General features: G+C 43.4%; 1 protein-coding gene across 7 annotated transcripts in view; it reads left to right on the top strand.

The window, feature by feature from the left end:
• NFAT5 (nuclear factor of activated T cells 5) overlaps positions 1–16,104 on the top strand; it is a 45,350-nt gene that overhangs the window by 22,692 nt on the left and 6,554 nt on the right. For 5 of the 7 annotated variants that reach the window (XM_083370572.1, XM_083370578.1, XM_083370574.1 and 2 more), the window contains 10 exons: positions 3,788–3,980; positions 4,873–5,063; positions 7,803–7,975; positions 8,436–8,570; positions 8,718–8,770; positions 10,549–10,681; positions 10,986–11,066; positions 11,583–11,728; positions 12,300–14,682; positions 14,986–15,226. In XM_083370572.1, the coding sequence (XP_083226698.1) occupies positions 3,788–3,980; positions 4,873–5,063; positions 7,803–7,975; positions 8,436–8,570; positions 8,718–8,770; positions 10,549–10,681; positions 10,986–11,066; positions 11,583–11,728; positions 12,300–14,682; positions 14,986–15,218 (3,721 nt within the window). In that variant the 3' untranslated portion in view covers positions 15,219–15,226. The remainder of the gene's footprint in view (positions 1–3,787; positions 3,981–4,872; positions 5,064–7,802; positions 7,976–8,435; positions 8,571–8,717; positions 8,771–10,548; positions 10,682–10,985; positions 11,067–11,582; positions 11,729–12,299; positions 14,683–14,985; positions 15,227–16,104) is intronic. The other 2 variants (XM_083370573.1, XM_083370575.1) reach the window with 1 other exon arrangement.

Raw genomic sequence — 16,104 nt, forward strand, 5'->3', positions numbered from 1 at the left:
CTAGTAAAGAATTCTAGTTTCCTGGGAACAGGCAGCACCCTGGGGCGCCATATCTATTGCATTGGGCATAATTATTTAATTTTCTTTTAACTTGTACCTTGTATTTTCGATATTTATTGCCCTGTACACCGCCCTGAGTCCTTCGGGAGAAGGGCGGTATATAAATCAAATAAATATAAATATAAATATTTTGTTTGGTGCCTCATGTCGGCCAATAAACGTGGAAAGCTCTGGTTATACGTTATGTGTATTCAGGAATCTAGCTTGTTCAGTTCTTTACAAGCCAGTGTTACATGCTTAGGTCAAATCATGGCTTCTTGCTCTGAATTTTAACAAGGTGGACAAGCATAGATTTGAATTTAAGAAGACGGAAGCCATTGGCTGGATGGTCAGGGCTTGTTACCTGTGCTGGTGGCAATAGAAGCAGTTGGGCCATGGGGTGGTATATGCTTCCTCATACATCAGAATTTTTACCACTCTGGCTTACTGCATGCAAATGTGGACACAAAGTCATGCAGAGAAATCTTTTGAGTTTCTTGCCTCTTTCTTTGAAGGACCTCTCTTGTTTCTTACAGAAAAGTCTATTTCATGTTATCCTTGAGTCACAAAATATTGATTTATGGAGGAAAAGGATTTGCCATGTAAAGGAAAAGCCACCTTGCTTTGCCTTCCCTGTTGTCTGGTTCCATACTTGAAATACCACTTGGAGGAGATAGATCATAAGAGACTTTCCAGAGTGAGGTTTGCTACTAAACAGCTTTCCAGGATATTATTGTGGAGGCCTTATTATACAATGTGGCCCATAGTCTTATATGACCTCACACAAAATTTATAAAAGCCCTGCAAGGACAACATTAAAGTGAAAACTGCTGGTTCTGCAGATATCCACATTATCAAAAGTCTTCTGAGTATATTAAAAGAGGCCACTAGAAGGGATGATTCTTCAAGAAATAAGTTCATATTCTGAAAATTAACACCATAGTCCTATGAATGTCAACTTAGAAATCAGCCCATTGAATTGATGCTGTTGACTATTTTTGTAGAATAAATACAAGGAGTCAGTGTTTTTATTTTTTTTTCCAGAACTCAATGCACTTCAACTGCTAAATAACTACTAAAATATAGTACTGGGTTAATTAAAACAAAATGCCTTCCTATCATAGAGATTCAGAGGCTGCTTTATACTATGTCAAGTTGTGCAACGCTTCCGTATTTGAAAGGGGAAATGTGGTTGGGCATGCACTAATCGCTTTAAATGTGCCTTTCCCCAGGACTGTATTCTGGTGTGCACACTCCGAATCACGAGTGTCACTTGGATTCAAAGTGTTGCACAGCCCTGGTATTTTCCAAGAACCCCTTGCCTAGGGGAATTAGGAATTGGTGCTTTTTTCAAGGGTTATCTAGTGAGTTTTGTGGTCAAGCAGCAGAATGAATCCTGGTATCAAGAATCTATAGTGCATATGAAATCTCTGGTAAATGAAACCTAATTGGGGAGTGGGGCCGATTCTTTACTGATTGCAGAGATGGGGATGATAAGCTATTCATAATCACGATCAATTTATCAATGTTATTATCTCAGAAGGCAAAAATGTGCAATACAATTCTGTAGAGCAGATTCTGGAGCCCTAATGCTGAGCTTCAAAGAATGCTCCTTTCATGCACATTTGGGCTTCTACTTGTGTCAGAGTTCCTACTTCAGATGACAGGTCCCTGAACCCTGGCTGGAGGCATCAAGAGGTTGGGGTCTGCAGCGGAGGGGCTGTTTGCACAACAAGGCCTTCTGGAAGTCAGATTTTGAATAATGCAGTTTTACGTTCTCTAAAGAAGGATGGCGGGAATTTATTTGTTACCCACTTCTAAAGCAATAAAAGCCAATGGAAAAGTGCTGCCTATATCCTGTAGCCTGCTCTTATATATTTGCAGATATTTTCATAAAATGGGAAAGTTTGTTGTTTTCAAAATGCAATTATTGTCTAAACCACTTTTAGAAATTAGAACCCTGTGCAACTGCTACTATGTAGCCTGTAGTAAACATTGAATATATTTGTTGAGCATTCTTATTGGAGACAATATGAGTTTTATTCATAAGTGCCCAAACAAAATAAGGCAGAATTTCGAGTTTAACAATATTGCATGCTGTGCTTGAAACCTGGAAGTTGACTTGTAAAATATAATTTACTTCATAATACACATATTGTTCATGAAAGACTAGCTAGGAGGCTTAACAGCATGTAACAGGAACACATTGCACACATGTTTTGTAACATACCTCGCCCAGTGCTGGTTGTCTCTGGAACAGAAATAGGAACATCAGTTTCTTGTATTTTGGATGCCTGATAGACCAAAGGTATCAGGCAGTAAAGAACAACAAAATGAGATGCTAGGGTCCTACTCTAATTTAATAAAACTTTGCACAAAAAGCCAGCTTAGATTTTCAGGCCTGGTAGGATGCTTAGAGGAAAAAAAGGCAGGGGACCAAATGGTATAAAATAACAAACCACTATCATCCACTTGGTCTTGGAAGGGTCCTGCACAATCTATGGCCCACTTACAGGCTAGCAATTACTGTAACTGTTCCTGATCTTGAAGCTAGAAGTGTCGTGATAAAACATTTCTGCATTCGGGTGGCTGGGATACCTGGACCCGAAACCTAGTTGACAGAAGCTGTTCCCTCATTTTTACTGTCCTAGAAGTTAGGGAAATAACGGGTCAGACTTGTTTGTGACATCCAAAGTCAGGCTGAATAGTTATTTTCATGGGTTCCTCCAGGGTTTATTCAAACAGGTTTTACTTATGGAACTCCCCTTGTGGTGTAACTTTAGCCGGATCATTTTGCATTTATTTATTTCTTCCCATGGGGAGACAGGGCAGAGGCTCTAAAGCAAATAAACCACTCTGATCTGTTGCCATATTGCCTTTGCAAACTTGCACAATCAGGAGCAAAGCAAGCCTGAAGCTTCATTCTAGATAATGCAGAAATGCAGCTTTTCACTTTGAATGCATGGTGTTACCAATGGGAACTAATTGCTATTTTGACTCATTTACTTCTGAAAAGTCTTATTTATGTTGCCAGTAGAAAAGTAGGCATGTCTTCAAATAGCTCTGGTGAAGTGCATCAAATATAGTTTTTTCAGCCTGGTGGCATGAACTCTTCCCATTAATATATTTGTTCTCAAGGAAAGAAAGAAATAATTGCAATCCAGCTTACGTAAATACCACAGTGTCAGTTTCATTTTAAAATACATGGAAAGTGCCATGTGAATGGGTCAACCTGATATATTAAAAAAATTCAGCATCCTAAACGTCCACAGCCTAGATAGCTGTGTCACAGTCAGTGCAGTGCTGAAATTAATTATATTTTAATCTAACAACATTGGTTTGGAAATTTATTTAAACATATACTTTCCTGAAGTATATAGCAATAGGGCCTAGGAAGCCTTTGGTCTAGAGATGGTAAGGATTTGTTTTAACCAGGTTGAACATATGCTATGTAAAATGTTCCAGGAACTGGCATTTCACACAAGCTGGTGAATTCAGGCAGATTGTTTAAATTGCTTATGGTTAAAATATAACTATAAATTTTGTCCTCTGATTACTAGTTAAAATACAGGTTTTTAGGTTTCTGGCTACGTTCTTTTAATGAAATGACACAATTTTAGTGAAAGGGAGGAAGAGGAATGGTGCAGGTCTGCATGTATGCTCTGTGTCTCCTGGTTTCCTAGCCACTTTGCTTGTTTGGAAGGAAAGTTTTTGGTAACCTGTGTACTAATCTGCTTTAACACCTCAGAACCTCAGAAGTCCCCAAGGCGACTGGAGGGAAGAAGTGCCCTATGTTGTGTGGTCAGTACCTGAGTAAAAGTGAAGGCAAAGAGCTGAAGATCCTGGTACAGCCGGAGACTCAACACAGAGCTCGCTACCTCACTGAGGGCAGCCGAGGCTCAGTGAAAGACAGAACCCAGCAGGGATTCCCCACCATCAAGGTATGCCAGAATCGGGGTGAGTAGCTAGAAGGTCTGGGGGCTGCCCTTCTCCCTGGCCTTACTGAGTTCCTGAGAGCAGGCGAGTCAGATGTCACTAGAACTTAGGTAGACAGCCCTCCTCCGATCCTCAGGTTTGTGGTTACGTTGTTGTTCCAGGCAAAGGAATGGATGTTTCTTGATTTAAGACAGGGAAGCCTTTCTAGCTGGATGGAAGGTTTGTAAATATAGAGCAGGGGCTGCTCTTGGCTCTTCAGATTTAAATGACTGCACAGAGCACCATCTGTGTGGCCTCTCCTGAATGAAAGAGGGTTACTGTTGCTGATTTTTCACCTCAGTCTCCTAGAGAAAATCGCATACAGAGATGGAAAAAAAAGTGATGTCCCTTAGTTGGTTCTACGTATTCATTGACTTTGCACAAAGAATAGAGCAGAAAGTGAAAAATAGACACTTAAACAAGTTAGTTGTCTAGTAGTTTTTTCTCTGCAAAATGAAGATGTGTTTCATTTAATTACAAGCTAATATTTAGCTCCCCTGGATATATGCAGTTTCTAAAGAATAATATTAAATTCTTGTGGTTTCTGACTTCACCATAAGCATTTTTCTACAAGAAAGTATAATATATAAAAAGTCGACTTGAAAATGCTTCCTTTTCAGAAAGAACATTTTTATATATGATCAAAATAGGAATACAATAAAATCAACTTGAGGGCTTGATAGAATATAACTAAAAATATCAAGATGTTTAAAATCCAAAGAATTCATCTGTTCTGCTCAGTAGAGGAGGACTGTTAGTACCAGCCAGTGTTCGGTATTCAAAAAATGTTTGTGCTTGCATTGTTGGCAGATTAATAGTGCTTCACATGGTCCATTAAGTCTTGATTTGTGATTCCAGCTGGAAGGTCACAATGATCCTGTGACGTTACAGATATTTGTGGGCAATGACTCTGGCCGGGTGAAGCCCCATGGATTCTATCAGGCCTGCAGGGTCACAGGGCGGAACACCACGCCCTGCAAAGAGGTGGACATCGAGGGCACCACGGTCATCGAAGTGGGCCTGGATCCGAGTAACAGCATGACCCTGGCGTGAGTCCCTTTTCATTGCCCCGCTGTTGCTTTTCTTTCGCTTGTTAGACCTCTGTCCTGCCTCTTCTCTGGGAACAGTTTCCGGGTGAAGAATGTCTTTGTGAGAGCAGATCTGACATTGGGATTTTTATTTATTTACTAATAAGATTTATAAGGCCGCCCAACACAAACAATATTTCTCTGGGTGGTGTTAAACCCATTTTTGGCTAAAACTACATTTATTTGTAGTACATTGGAGTATGGCTGTTCTTTGGGAGGATTTCTGTCCCCTCTCAGGCTGCCATGGGAATCAGAAGGAAAGCGTCTGGTCTCTCATCGTCAACCTGCAGAGGCTTCCTTGCTTTCTGGTTATGATTAATAGCTTTCCACTTTATCAGCAAAAGTGAACAACTCTTCTGATGATGATGATGATTATTACACACACACACACACACACACACACACACACACACACACACACAGAGAGGGGGGGGCAGGCTTTGGGTAATCTGTATTCTGATTGCTCTTGACGAAAATGCCTTCCCATGATCTCTTCTGAAACTACTTGAACTCCACAAGAGCAGTCTGTCTGTCTCTGTCTCTGTTTTTCCACACAAGCCTTTCACTCAGGGCCTCTCTGAACCTAACAGAACGGGATAGGCAAACTTAGTGCTGGCTCTGAAAATAGCCACTCTTTTGAAGTCCTTCAGCGAGCTCTACATTCCCAGGCATAGTGGCTGTCACCTAGAACACTGCAAGTCCGTGTTTGTAAGTTGGTCCCATTTGACATCTTATACTGAGTTAAATGCTACGTTTTCCCTGGGATGATGGATTTAGGTGAAGGAGCTTTTAGCTGGGCCCTAAATTCTCCTTCATTTGGGAAATGTAAAACTTGCTTGAGGAAAGCCTGTTTTCCAATGCTTCAGTGTATTTATTTACAAATTGTTCATTCTTACAAGAGGGAGAAACAAAATAGTTTCAAAATGGTGATTGGTTGGTCCATTGATGAGCATTCAGCCAGTTGACAAAATTCCACACAGTAAAAACAGATCTGTACCCTGAAGTGAATCAGTAATGCCATTTCTGTTTCCTTGTTTTGGAATATTGTTCCTTTCTACGTTTAAATCTATCTGCATATATCTGTAGAGAGAGGATTAATCTTAGTGTTGCTTGAAAAGTGGGGAGGGAAGCTCTTGGATTCTGGATGGAAACAGAATAACAGAATTGGAAGGGACCTTGGAGGTCTTCTCTGCCCTGCTCAGGCAGAAAACCTGTTACCATTTCAGACAAGTGGTTGTCCAGTCTCTTCTTAAAATCTTCTGGTGTTGGAGCATTCACCACTTCTGGAGGCAGGTTGTTCCACTGGTTAATGGTTCTGACTGTCAGGAAACATGGTGGACTAACCTGTCTCTGCACTGTGGGGACCTCTCCAAGGCAAAGACTGACAGCTGGGTACGGGGCTTGAGATAGCAAACTTCTCCAGATCATCTGAGCTGCATTGTCGGTATCTCATTCTATATAATTGCATATTGTGTGGCAAGTTAAAGCTCTTTGGACCTTTTGTTTATAACAAAGAAATCAGATTGCACACATTATTTTAGAAGCCTGGGAGTTTGGTGGCATATAAATTTAATAAACAACAACAACAACAACAACAACAACAACAACAACAACAACAACAATAATAATAATAATAATAATAATAATAATAATAATAATATGACTTGCCTGTGTCTGAAAAGTCATGGGAACATAGGGTGGAAAAAGTTGTCGAGAATGAGAGGGTGAAGATCTTGTGGGACTTTCGAATACAGACATATTTCCATTTGGAACACAACACGTGCCAGATATCGCAGTCGTAGAGAACCGAAGCGTACAGTTGATTGATATCGCTGTACCAGGAGATGCCAGAGTCTTAAGAAAAAGAACTGGAAAAAATTACGAAATACCGCGACCTGGCCATCGAAACTGCGCGATTATGGATGAAACGTGTAACAGTGATACCCATTGTCATCGGGGCACTGGGAATTATGTCCAAAAACTTTGCAAAATACATCAAGAAATTGCAGCTTCCTGCAATAACTCCAGCAAAGTTACAAAAAACTGTGCTACTCGGAACATCTTACATTTTAAGGAGATACCTGGTTGATACCTAGGATGTTGGCAGCAACCTGTGTCAACCATTAGTGCCAGTCAATTTGAGTGTTCAGATGACTGAGTTTCATGTTTTTTATTATTATTACTATTACTATTACTACTACTACTACTGTTGTTGTTGTTGTTGTTGTTGTTGTTATTATTATTATTATTATTATTATTATTATTATTATTATTATTATACTATTTTCCAGATTTAAAAACATTGTTAGGTGATTCCAATACTTTTACAAAAACTAGCCTCTTTTGAATGAACTGTTTCCATCATTTAGCTGTCCTTTATGTCCATTGCATGCAATGATACGTTTTCATCTCATAAGTGTCTCTTCTATTTTCACCTTTTATTGGTGGAAAAAAGAATTATCCAGCAATATCTAGTGATGGTCTATATTACATAGTACCATATTTTCCAAAGTCAGGTTGAATGCTTGATCCTCTAGACATCCCAGGTTTTTTACCATCACAGCTCCAGGACATTGAAATTAGATGATTTGGTGGTTGCTTCTGTTGTCACTGCAGACCTACTGCATCTTTTGAAAAGCTTGCCACTTCCCATGTATTGGCAGGACTAAAATAATGCAAAAATTAATCCTATGTTGCTAGGGTGGACTGTGTTGGAATTCTGAAGTTGAGGAATGCAGATGTCGAAGCCCGAATAGGCATTGCTGGTTCTAAGAAAAAAAGCACCCGAGCCAGACTGGTTTTCCGTGTCAACATCCCGCGGAAAGATGGTTCTATTCTAACGCTACAGACTCCGTCCTCGCCCATTCTGTGCAGTAAGTGAGAAAGCCAAATTGTGAGGCAGGGCCCCTAATGACCAAAGCTCCCTTACTTGTTGAGCTATCCTGCTTCTCTACAGAGGATTAAACTTTACAAAAATTTTTTAATTATTTTTAGTATTTACAGAAACAGAACTTGAGAGAATCTGCATAAAATGATCTATTTTAGTGACATGAAGAATAAAACATGGGGACAAACAGAATTTGAATATTACATTAGGACCTTGCCTCATAAGTGTGTTCCTAAAATGGCAACAGCTGGCCATGAGTTCCCAGGGGAACTGTGCTGTACTTTCCCCTGTAAAAGGAAAAGGGAGTATTAATTTTTGAATCTTGACGTTTGCTTAAGCTTTTCACAGCATTTGTCCTTTCCACATATAGGCTGTTAGAGGCCTTGGGTTTATAGCTGATTGTGTGTGGATGTTTTCAGTTAAATTTCCTTTTCTTCTTGGTATAGCTCAACCTGCAGGTGTGCCAGAAATCCTCAAGAAAAGCCTGCATAGCTGTTCAGTGAAAGGAGAAGAAGAGGTATTTTTGATCGGCAAGAATTTTCTGAAGGGAACCAAAGTGATCTTCCAAGAGAATATCTCTGGTGGGTATAAAGGCGTGTGTGCCTAGATTGGGCAAATGAAGTTCCAGGGGGATGGGAATGGCCAGCGTGAGAGTTGTTGGTCAGTGTGACTTCCTCGATGAGCTTACTGGTACCTTTGTATAATTTTCCTGCCTTGCTTTCAAACAGATGAAAGCTCCTGGAAAGCCGAGGCAGAAATTGACATGGAGCTGTTTCATCAGGTATTTGCTTCCTTAGGGATGTAATTAACCATTTGATCTTAAGAACATTAATTTAGGCATTACTATTAAAACAATCCCATTTTATGGTATGTGTTGAAAGTGAGGTTTTGAAAGTGAGGCACATTCATTTTATTCCTGTACTTATTTATTTATTTATTTATTTTATTACATTTATATACCGCCCTTTCCCGGAGGATTCAGGGCGGTTTACAGGGTAATTAAAAACCAAAATACAAAAGTTAAAAACAAGTTTAAAAAAATTAAATTTGTCCCTGTATAAGTAAAACCCCAGTTAAAATAAAATTAATCCTCAGCCTGGGCCAGAGAGCTCGAAGAGCCAGGTCTTCAGGTCCCGGCGGAATGAACGGAGGTCGGGGGCAGTCCTCAGCTCCACTGGCAGCTGGTTCCAAAGGGCAGGCGCCCCCACTGAGAAGGCCCTATCCCTGGGTGTCGTCCGCCGGCAATCTCTTACCGGTGGCACCCTGAGAAGACCCTTAATGGGAAGGATAAATTTTCTGAAATCTGTGGAACCTTTATGGCTGAATGCAAATCTGTAATGTAAACAAATCTTACAGTAAATCTGCATTCAGAGCAGAGATCCTAAGATCCAAATGTAAAATTATTTTGTAGCACTTGTTTTCTGCTAGAGGAAGGCCAGCAATAGCACTTATACCATTTCATAGTGCTTTACAGCCCTCTCTAAGCAGTTTGTAAGCAGTTTGCATATTGCCCCCACAATCTGGGTCCTCATTTACTGACCTTGGAAGGATGGAAGGCTGAGTCAGCCTTGTGCCAATCAGAATCGAACTGGCAGTGAGCAGAGTCAGCCTGCAGTACTGCATTCTCGCCACTGTGACTCCTCAAGACTGCTCTAGGGAGCAACAGCTGAAAAGCTATAGGTTTGAACATCGTCATACATACCTCAGTGAAATCATCTTCACTTCTGTGGTGGAAGAGAGGGATTGGGTTCTGATGTCCTCACAGAAACAGCTGTTTATTTATTTTTATTTTTTTATTTTTAATTCCATTTATATCCCGCCCTTCTCCGAAGACTCAGGGCGGCTTACAAGCTTAGCAGTAGCCTTCATTCTATGTATATGCCTGCTTGTTAGGGCTTTCACACACACCCCAGCGGCATTATTACAAAGTCAGCTTAATTGCCCCCAACAATCTGGGTCCTCATTTTACCTACCTCGGAAGGATGGAAGGCTGAGTCAACCTTGAGCCTGGTGGGATGCGAACCTGCACTAATTGCAGGCAGCTGGTGTTACTTAAGGAGACACTAGCCCACTGCTCCACCAAGGCTGTTAACCAACTAGTCGTTCTCTGAGTCCAAAGAACAGGGCAGATCTTTGATAGGGAGCCACCATTCCTCCTCCTTATTGGTTGTTAGGATTGGGACTCTTTGGTGGAACTTTTGCTCAGCTTGGAAAGTCAAATTTCTCCATGTTCAAAGTTTGTGTGATTGAATGCCAGTGTACTTACTTGCCTTTTAAGAGCTCAGTAGAGGTAACTGTAGTTTAACCACTCCATTTAACTGACTTTGTTCTGAGTCCTCCACCTTTTCCCCTGCTCCCCGCCCCCTTGAATAAACTCCGGCAAAGAAAGTCACCAAAAAGTTTTTCTTTGTATGCCAGATTTATGGAATGAAGGAGAGGTAGGAACAGCAACAGCCGGCTTACATGTCTGGGCCCTTATTGATAAAAATCTAGAGTTGCTTATGTCAAATGTCACAGAGTGGAGGTCTTTAATACCTAGCCACTTTTTTTTCCTTCCAGAATCATCTAATTGTGAAGGTGCCACCTTACCATGACCAGCAAATAACTACACCTGTTTCTGTTGGGATTTTTGTTGTAACCAATGCTGGGAGATCACATGACATGCAACAATTTACATACACTCCAAATACACGTATGTAAAAAGCACAATATTTTCAAGGTGTGGTGTCTTGGTCAAAGTTTGCCCTGCTTGGCCAGGGAGCTGCTTAGGGAACATGAATCATTGGCCTGAGGACATCTTGGGCAGCGCTTGCAGTTTGGGAAAGAGGGTATGCGCAACTACCATGTATTTCAAGGAGCTGTGCTGAATGCTTCAGTCATTGGCCTTTGGTTCTTGAAATGTGTAACTTGTGCTTATTGGTGATCTGAAAAATTGGGAAACTTGGCGTATAATTTCCCTGCTTACATCTGTCCTGAACATACTGTTTCTTTATCAGCAGCTCACACTCTGAATGTGAATGTGAAGCAGGAAATATCCAGCCCAACCCAGCCCTGCTCTTTTGATGATGCAGCCAAAGGTAATTCTGGACGGCAGCCTTCCTTATCACCTCATAAAACTGCTGAGGACATCACATTGAAAAATGGCCATCATAATTGGCTTATTTGGGAACTTTCAGGCCACAGATGTGTTCTGTTAATGTGTGTTGTTTCTCCTTCGGTCTGCTTCCTGGCTGACTTCCAAAAATTCACTAAAGTCTAATTACTTAACTCTCAGAATGATTTTTTTGTGGGGGGATATACATGTAATAAATGTAATAAGCAAGACTACTGGTCAAACAGGCTAAGGTGTTTGTGCTGGTAAGCTCAACCATAATAGACGTATCAGTCCTCAAGGTGCCATGGTTTTTTTGTGTGTAGCAGCCATTTGGGTTGGCACTGGCCTCCAGGAGTGTCTTTTACTGCAATGACAGACTGCGTAGCCAGGACTTGCCAGGAAAGGTTATCTCTCTTCCCTTCTAACAGGCGCTGTATTTTTGAGTTTCATCCTCCTGGGGTTGACTTAGGGAGTGAATTCTGCTCTTTGTCTTCTGCAGCAAATCCCAATGGCTGCCAGCTGGACCAAGTAAATCTTCTCCCCAGTGCCTTGGTAACTCCTCTCAGGCCAAACGGTATCATTAAGAATGAAGAGGCTGCTCCAATGGAACTCGTGGCCGAGAAAATGTCTCTTCCTGCCTTTAATGTAAGCAGCAGTTGAAAAAATGGTTCTGGGCATGTGTCTTTTATAAGAAAAGAAAATTATGAAAATTTTATTTAGAACATTTGTTTGACATCAAACATGTTTGGTAGGACTACAAATATTTCTTTCACTTTTTACAATAGACAGGAGAAGTTTTAACTGGAAAATACCTTTTTCCCTCTTGCTTGTAAATAAGCAAGGGAAAGATGTGATAACACAATAGTATACCATTCTTTTAAAACTGAAGTGGCATAAAAAAGCTCACCAGAAGAACCGTTGGCGTTCTAGCAAAAACACCTGGGGAAAAAGGTTTTATGTCTTCTGACTGTAGTTTTAACACATTATAATCCATTCTGATAAAACAATATAACCTCTGCCGTGGTGTTCATAACCATGCAAATTAAGGGTGTAAGGAATGGATTTCTAAAAATTGGAAAAAATTTCAATGGAAAGTATACAATGAAGGAATACCTTGTAGAATTCAGGATAGTTTATTTTTCTCCCTGAATTATGGTTAGGCAGAGAAAAGTAAAAATTCTAAATCTTACTGCTGTGTGTGCATGTTTCTCTTCAGACAACCAGCACCATTGGGCAGTCCCAAACAACTTTGGAGACCACCCTATCCAGCATGTTGGGGAACGGCACCTTCTCCTCTTCTGCTTCTCATTTGGCTCCAGAGAGTGAAAAGCAGCCCCTGCAACCAAAGTATCCTCCTGAGACCGTGCCGGCCCTTCAGGCTCCGGACATGGTGCAGTCTGGCAGCTTTCCAGCCGCCTCTGCTCCGAGCCAGCTGCAGAACAGCGACACCCTCCTGCAGCAGGCCTCCCAGTTCTCCTCCAGAGAGGCTTTGCAGTCAGACAGCACAGCCGTGGCTTTGTCCCAGCTGACGGAGACCCCCCAACAGCCTCCGCCCCTTCAGGAGTCCAGCCAGGCACTGCAGCAGCAGATCTCCTCAAGCATGTTCTCCTCGGCCGGTGGGGTGAGCCAGCTTCAGAGCACAATCCAGCAGCTGCAGACGGGGAGTTTTCAGCCTGGCCCTGGTGGCAGCGGCAACAGCAGCAGAAATGTTGACCTGGTTCAGCAAGTCCTGGAAGCTCAGCAGCAGCTGTCGTCTGTCCTCTTTTCAGGCTCTGAGAGCGAGGACGTTCAAGAGCAGCTCAATGTAGACATTTTCCAGCAGGTTAGCCAAATCCAGAATGGAGTCAACCAGGGCATGTTTTCTTCATCGGACACCGTTCACTCGAGGGCAGAAAACGAGACCATGCGCCCACAACCGGAGACTTCGTTGGCTGGCCAGCAGCATCCGCAGCAGCATCCACAAGCGATGGAGACGTCTGCTGCGATGGTGATTGACATGCAGCAAGGCCTTTGCCAGGCCCCTAGCTGCATGCCGTCTGACTTGTTCTCCTCCTCCTCCTCTTCCTCCTCCTCTTCCTCCTCCTCCTCGGGAAATGGAAGCATCCAGCAGTCCCCGGTGTACCCGCCAACTTCCCATTTGATAGGTGGGCTGTCAGCGAGCGAAGACATGCAAATACAGTGTGAGCTGTTCTCTCCCAGCAGTGTCTCAAGCAACGATGCAGGCACTCCAGGGCAGCCGCAGCAGGAGCAAGTGCCCACCAGCGGCCCTGCCATGTTCCCGGCTTCGAGCTCTGTGGAAGGCAAAGAAGCTTCAGGACAAGCCAAACAGATGCAGAGCAGCGTCTTTCAGGCGATGGTCCAAATACAACACAGTGGGGAAAGCCAGGCTCAGGTTGCCCTCTTTCCTTCCTCGGAGGACATGATGGCTGCTGTTCAAGGTGCCGGAGGCCAGCAGCAGGGTGGGGGGCTCTTCCAGCAGAGTGGAGAGATGCTCTCTCTCCAGACGGGCACTTTCTTGCCCCCAGCTGCCCACTCCCAGCCTCAGCTGTTCCACTCTCAGAGCCCCATTGGGGAAACCCAGAGCATCTCTCAGGAGACACCCAATTCTCTTTTCCACAGCCAGAATGCAGCCTCTTCTTCTGAGCAGCTGCAGCAGCAGCCAATGTTTCATTCCCAGGGGAGCCTAGGAGTGGTTCCAGACCAGCAGGCAGGCAGCCTGTTTCTCTCCCAAAATGCAATGGGCTCCTCTGTTGCGCAGGAGGAGCAGATGCCGTTTTTCGCCACACAAAGCTCTCTCTCTCCCTTGCAAGGCCCAGCCAGGACTGAGCAGCAACCCTCCTTCCAACAGCCCCACCTCCAAGGCCCTCTGCTTACCCAGGAGCAGCCCCAGACGACGCATCGGGGCCTTTTCCAGGCCCAAGTAACCCTGGCTCCCCTCCCTCCCTCTGGGGTGCCTCCCAACCAGCAGGGGGGCATTTTCCAAGCTCAGCATTCGCTTGCGGCTCTTCAGAATAGTGCCTCCACCCAAGAGCAGCAGCAGCAGCAGCAGCAAAATATGCGGTTCAGCAGCCAGAACACCATGGGCTCCGTGACCTCTCAGGAGCCAACACTGCTGTTCAGCTCCAATCCCAGCACGATGACCAGTCAGGAACAACAGCAGAGCCAGCCTCTCTTCCACCCCCAGAGTAGCCTGGTTCCGAGGAGCCAAGAGCAGCAGCCCATGCAGTTCCAGAGCCGGAGTTCAGGCTCCACCCAAGCTGAGCCACCACAGCCGCCGCCAAGCTTATTCCACGCCTCGGAGCCCGTCACCCTCTTCCTATCATCAGCTTCCATGTCTGCCTTGCAGGGCAACATGACCCAGCAGGAGTTGCAACAACCCCCTCTCTACTCCCCACAGAGCAATCTGCCAAATATCCAGGATACTTCATCACCCACCCAGCAGCAGCAGCAGCAGCAGCAGCAGCAGCAGCAGCAGCAGCAGCAGCAGGCAGCCACTTTGTTTCACAATGCCTCTGCTGGAAGTTCTATCAACCAGCTGCAGAACTCCTCCACCTCATCCCCACAGGCCTCCGGGATATTCCTCTTTGGCATCCAAGACGGTAAGTCTGAGTGTAAAGACTGATGTTCAGAGCACTAGATTTTCCTTGCTTGTCTGTCTCTAATTTTGGTATTCCATTTTACGTACCTGAGCTATGAAAACACAAATACAGAATTAAATCAGGGTGCTGTGGGGCCTTATGGGCATTGTCGCTACTTGGGTTGAAATTGGCATTCAGATTCATGATCCTGCTTAGTACTCCATGCTCAGCAAGTTTACACTTGGCTCTGAGTGATACTTGCAAGACCATGATGGTCATCAGCCTTGATCTGGATGTGTTGTTGGAATCTTGTTTCTTCTGCAGGTTGTGGCCAGCTCTTAACATCTGGACCAGGTTCCATGTCAGAGCAGATGATGACCCTCAGGCAAGCCCAGAATGAGGCACAGCCATCCATCACGGCTCTCCTGTCCCAGGAAATGTCAGAGAGTCCTCAGATTTCTTCTGCAATGACCACCAATCAGAATATGAAGAAGATTGATGACTTGCTTGTATCCTTACAAAATGAGGGGAACAATGCTATGGCTGGCTCCTTCTAACAAGTGAGGCAAGTCAGGAACTTTTTTTTTGAGCTGCAGATGTATTTTGTTTAATTAATGAAATTGGAGAACAGGTAGCATTCTCTGTGCTGTTATTTTGCCTGGAAAGGAGACTGGATTAGTGCTCACCTTGTGAGCCGATTTATCACAGGCCTAATTCTTGAATCAGTCACTTGTTTTTTGGAGAGAAAGGCAGCTTTATATCCAAAGGTGCTGGTTACCACCGAATGATTTTGCTGTTTTAGAAAACAGTGTGTGTTGACCATAATACATCATCTTAGTCATTAATGCTAGACACTTGTCCTTGAAAAACTCAGGCAGAGTTGAAATTCTGCCAAGCTGAATGCAATTATAAAAAAGGCACTCTCTGGCACTGCCGGATTAACTTCAGCACTTTTTTTTTATTTATTTAGCATGATTTATTAGCCACATCAGCTCTGGCTAATTAAGTCTGGGCACTTTAGAGCAAGGAATAATAGAAACAAGAACAGAACCCCCAGAAATACACCTAGTTATCATGGTCGCCCTCAATCAGAACAAGGCACACTTGCAAGCCCTGTACAATGAGCTCAAGAAACAAAAGCTGCACCAGATTTCAGGGAAGCATCTTTAATACTCTAGGGTAAAAACATATTATTTAAAACTGTTTAAGGAAGGCCCTGGACAAACTTCTAGCAACCTTCTTCCTTGAGGTGCTTCCTAGTGGACGCCCAGAAGAGAGAATCTGTTGGAGTTGCAGTGTTCCATCTTTGAATTGGGCCCCAATCCAGAGTGAAGGGGACCCAGATAAACTGCACCCTCTTCTGTCATTGATTCCATTTCCCCCTCCCCAAAAATGAAGATTGGAAATCATGCAAAAATGCTTCTTCAGGAAGGATGCACTGCT

This window comes from Vipera ursinii (assembly GCF_947247035.1).
Source record: "Vipera ursinii genome assembly, chromosome: 10".
NCBI lineage: Eukaryota > Metazoa > Chordata > Lepidosauria > Squamata > Viperidae > Vipera > Vipera ursinii.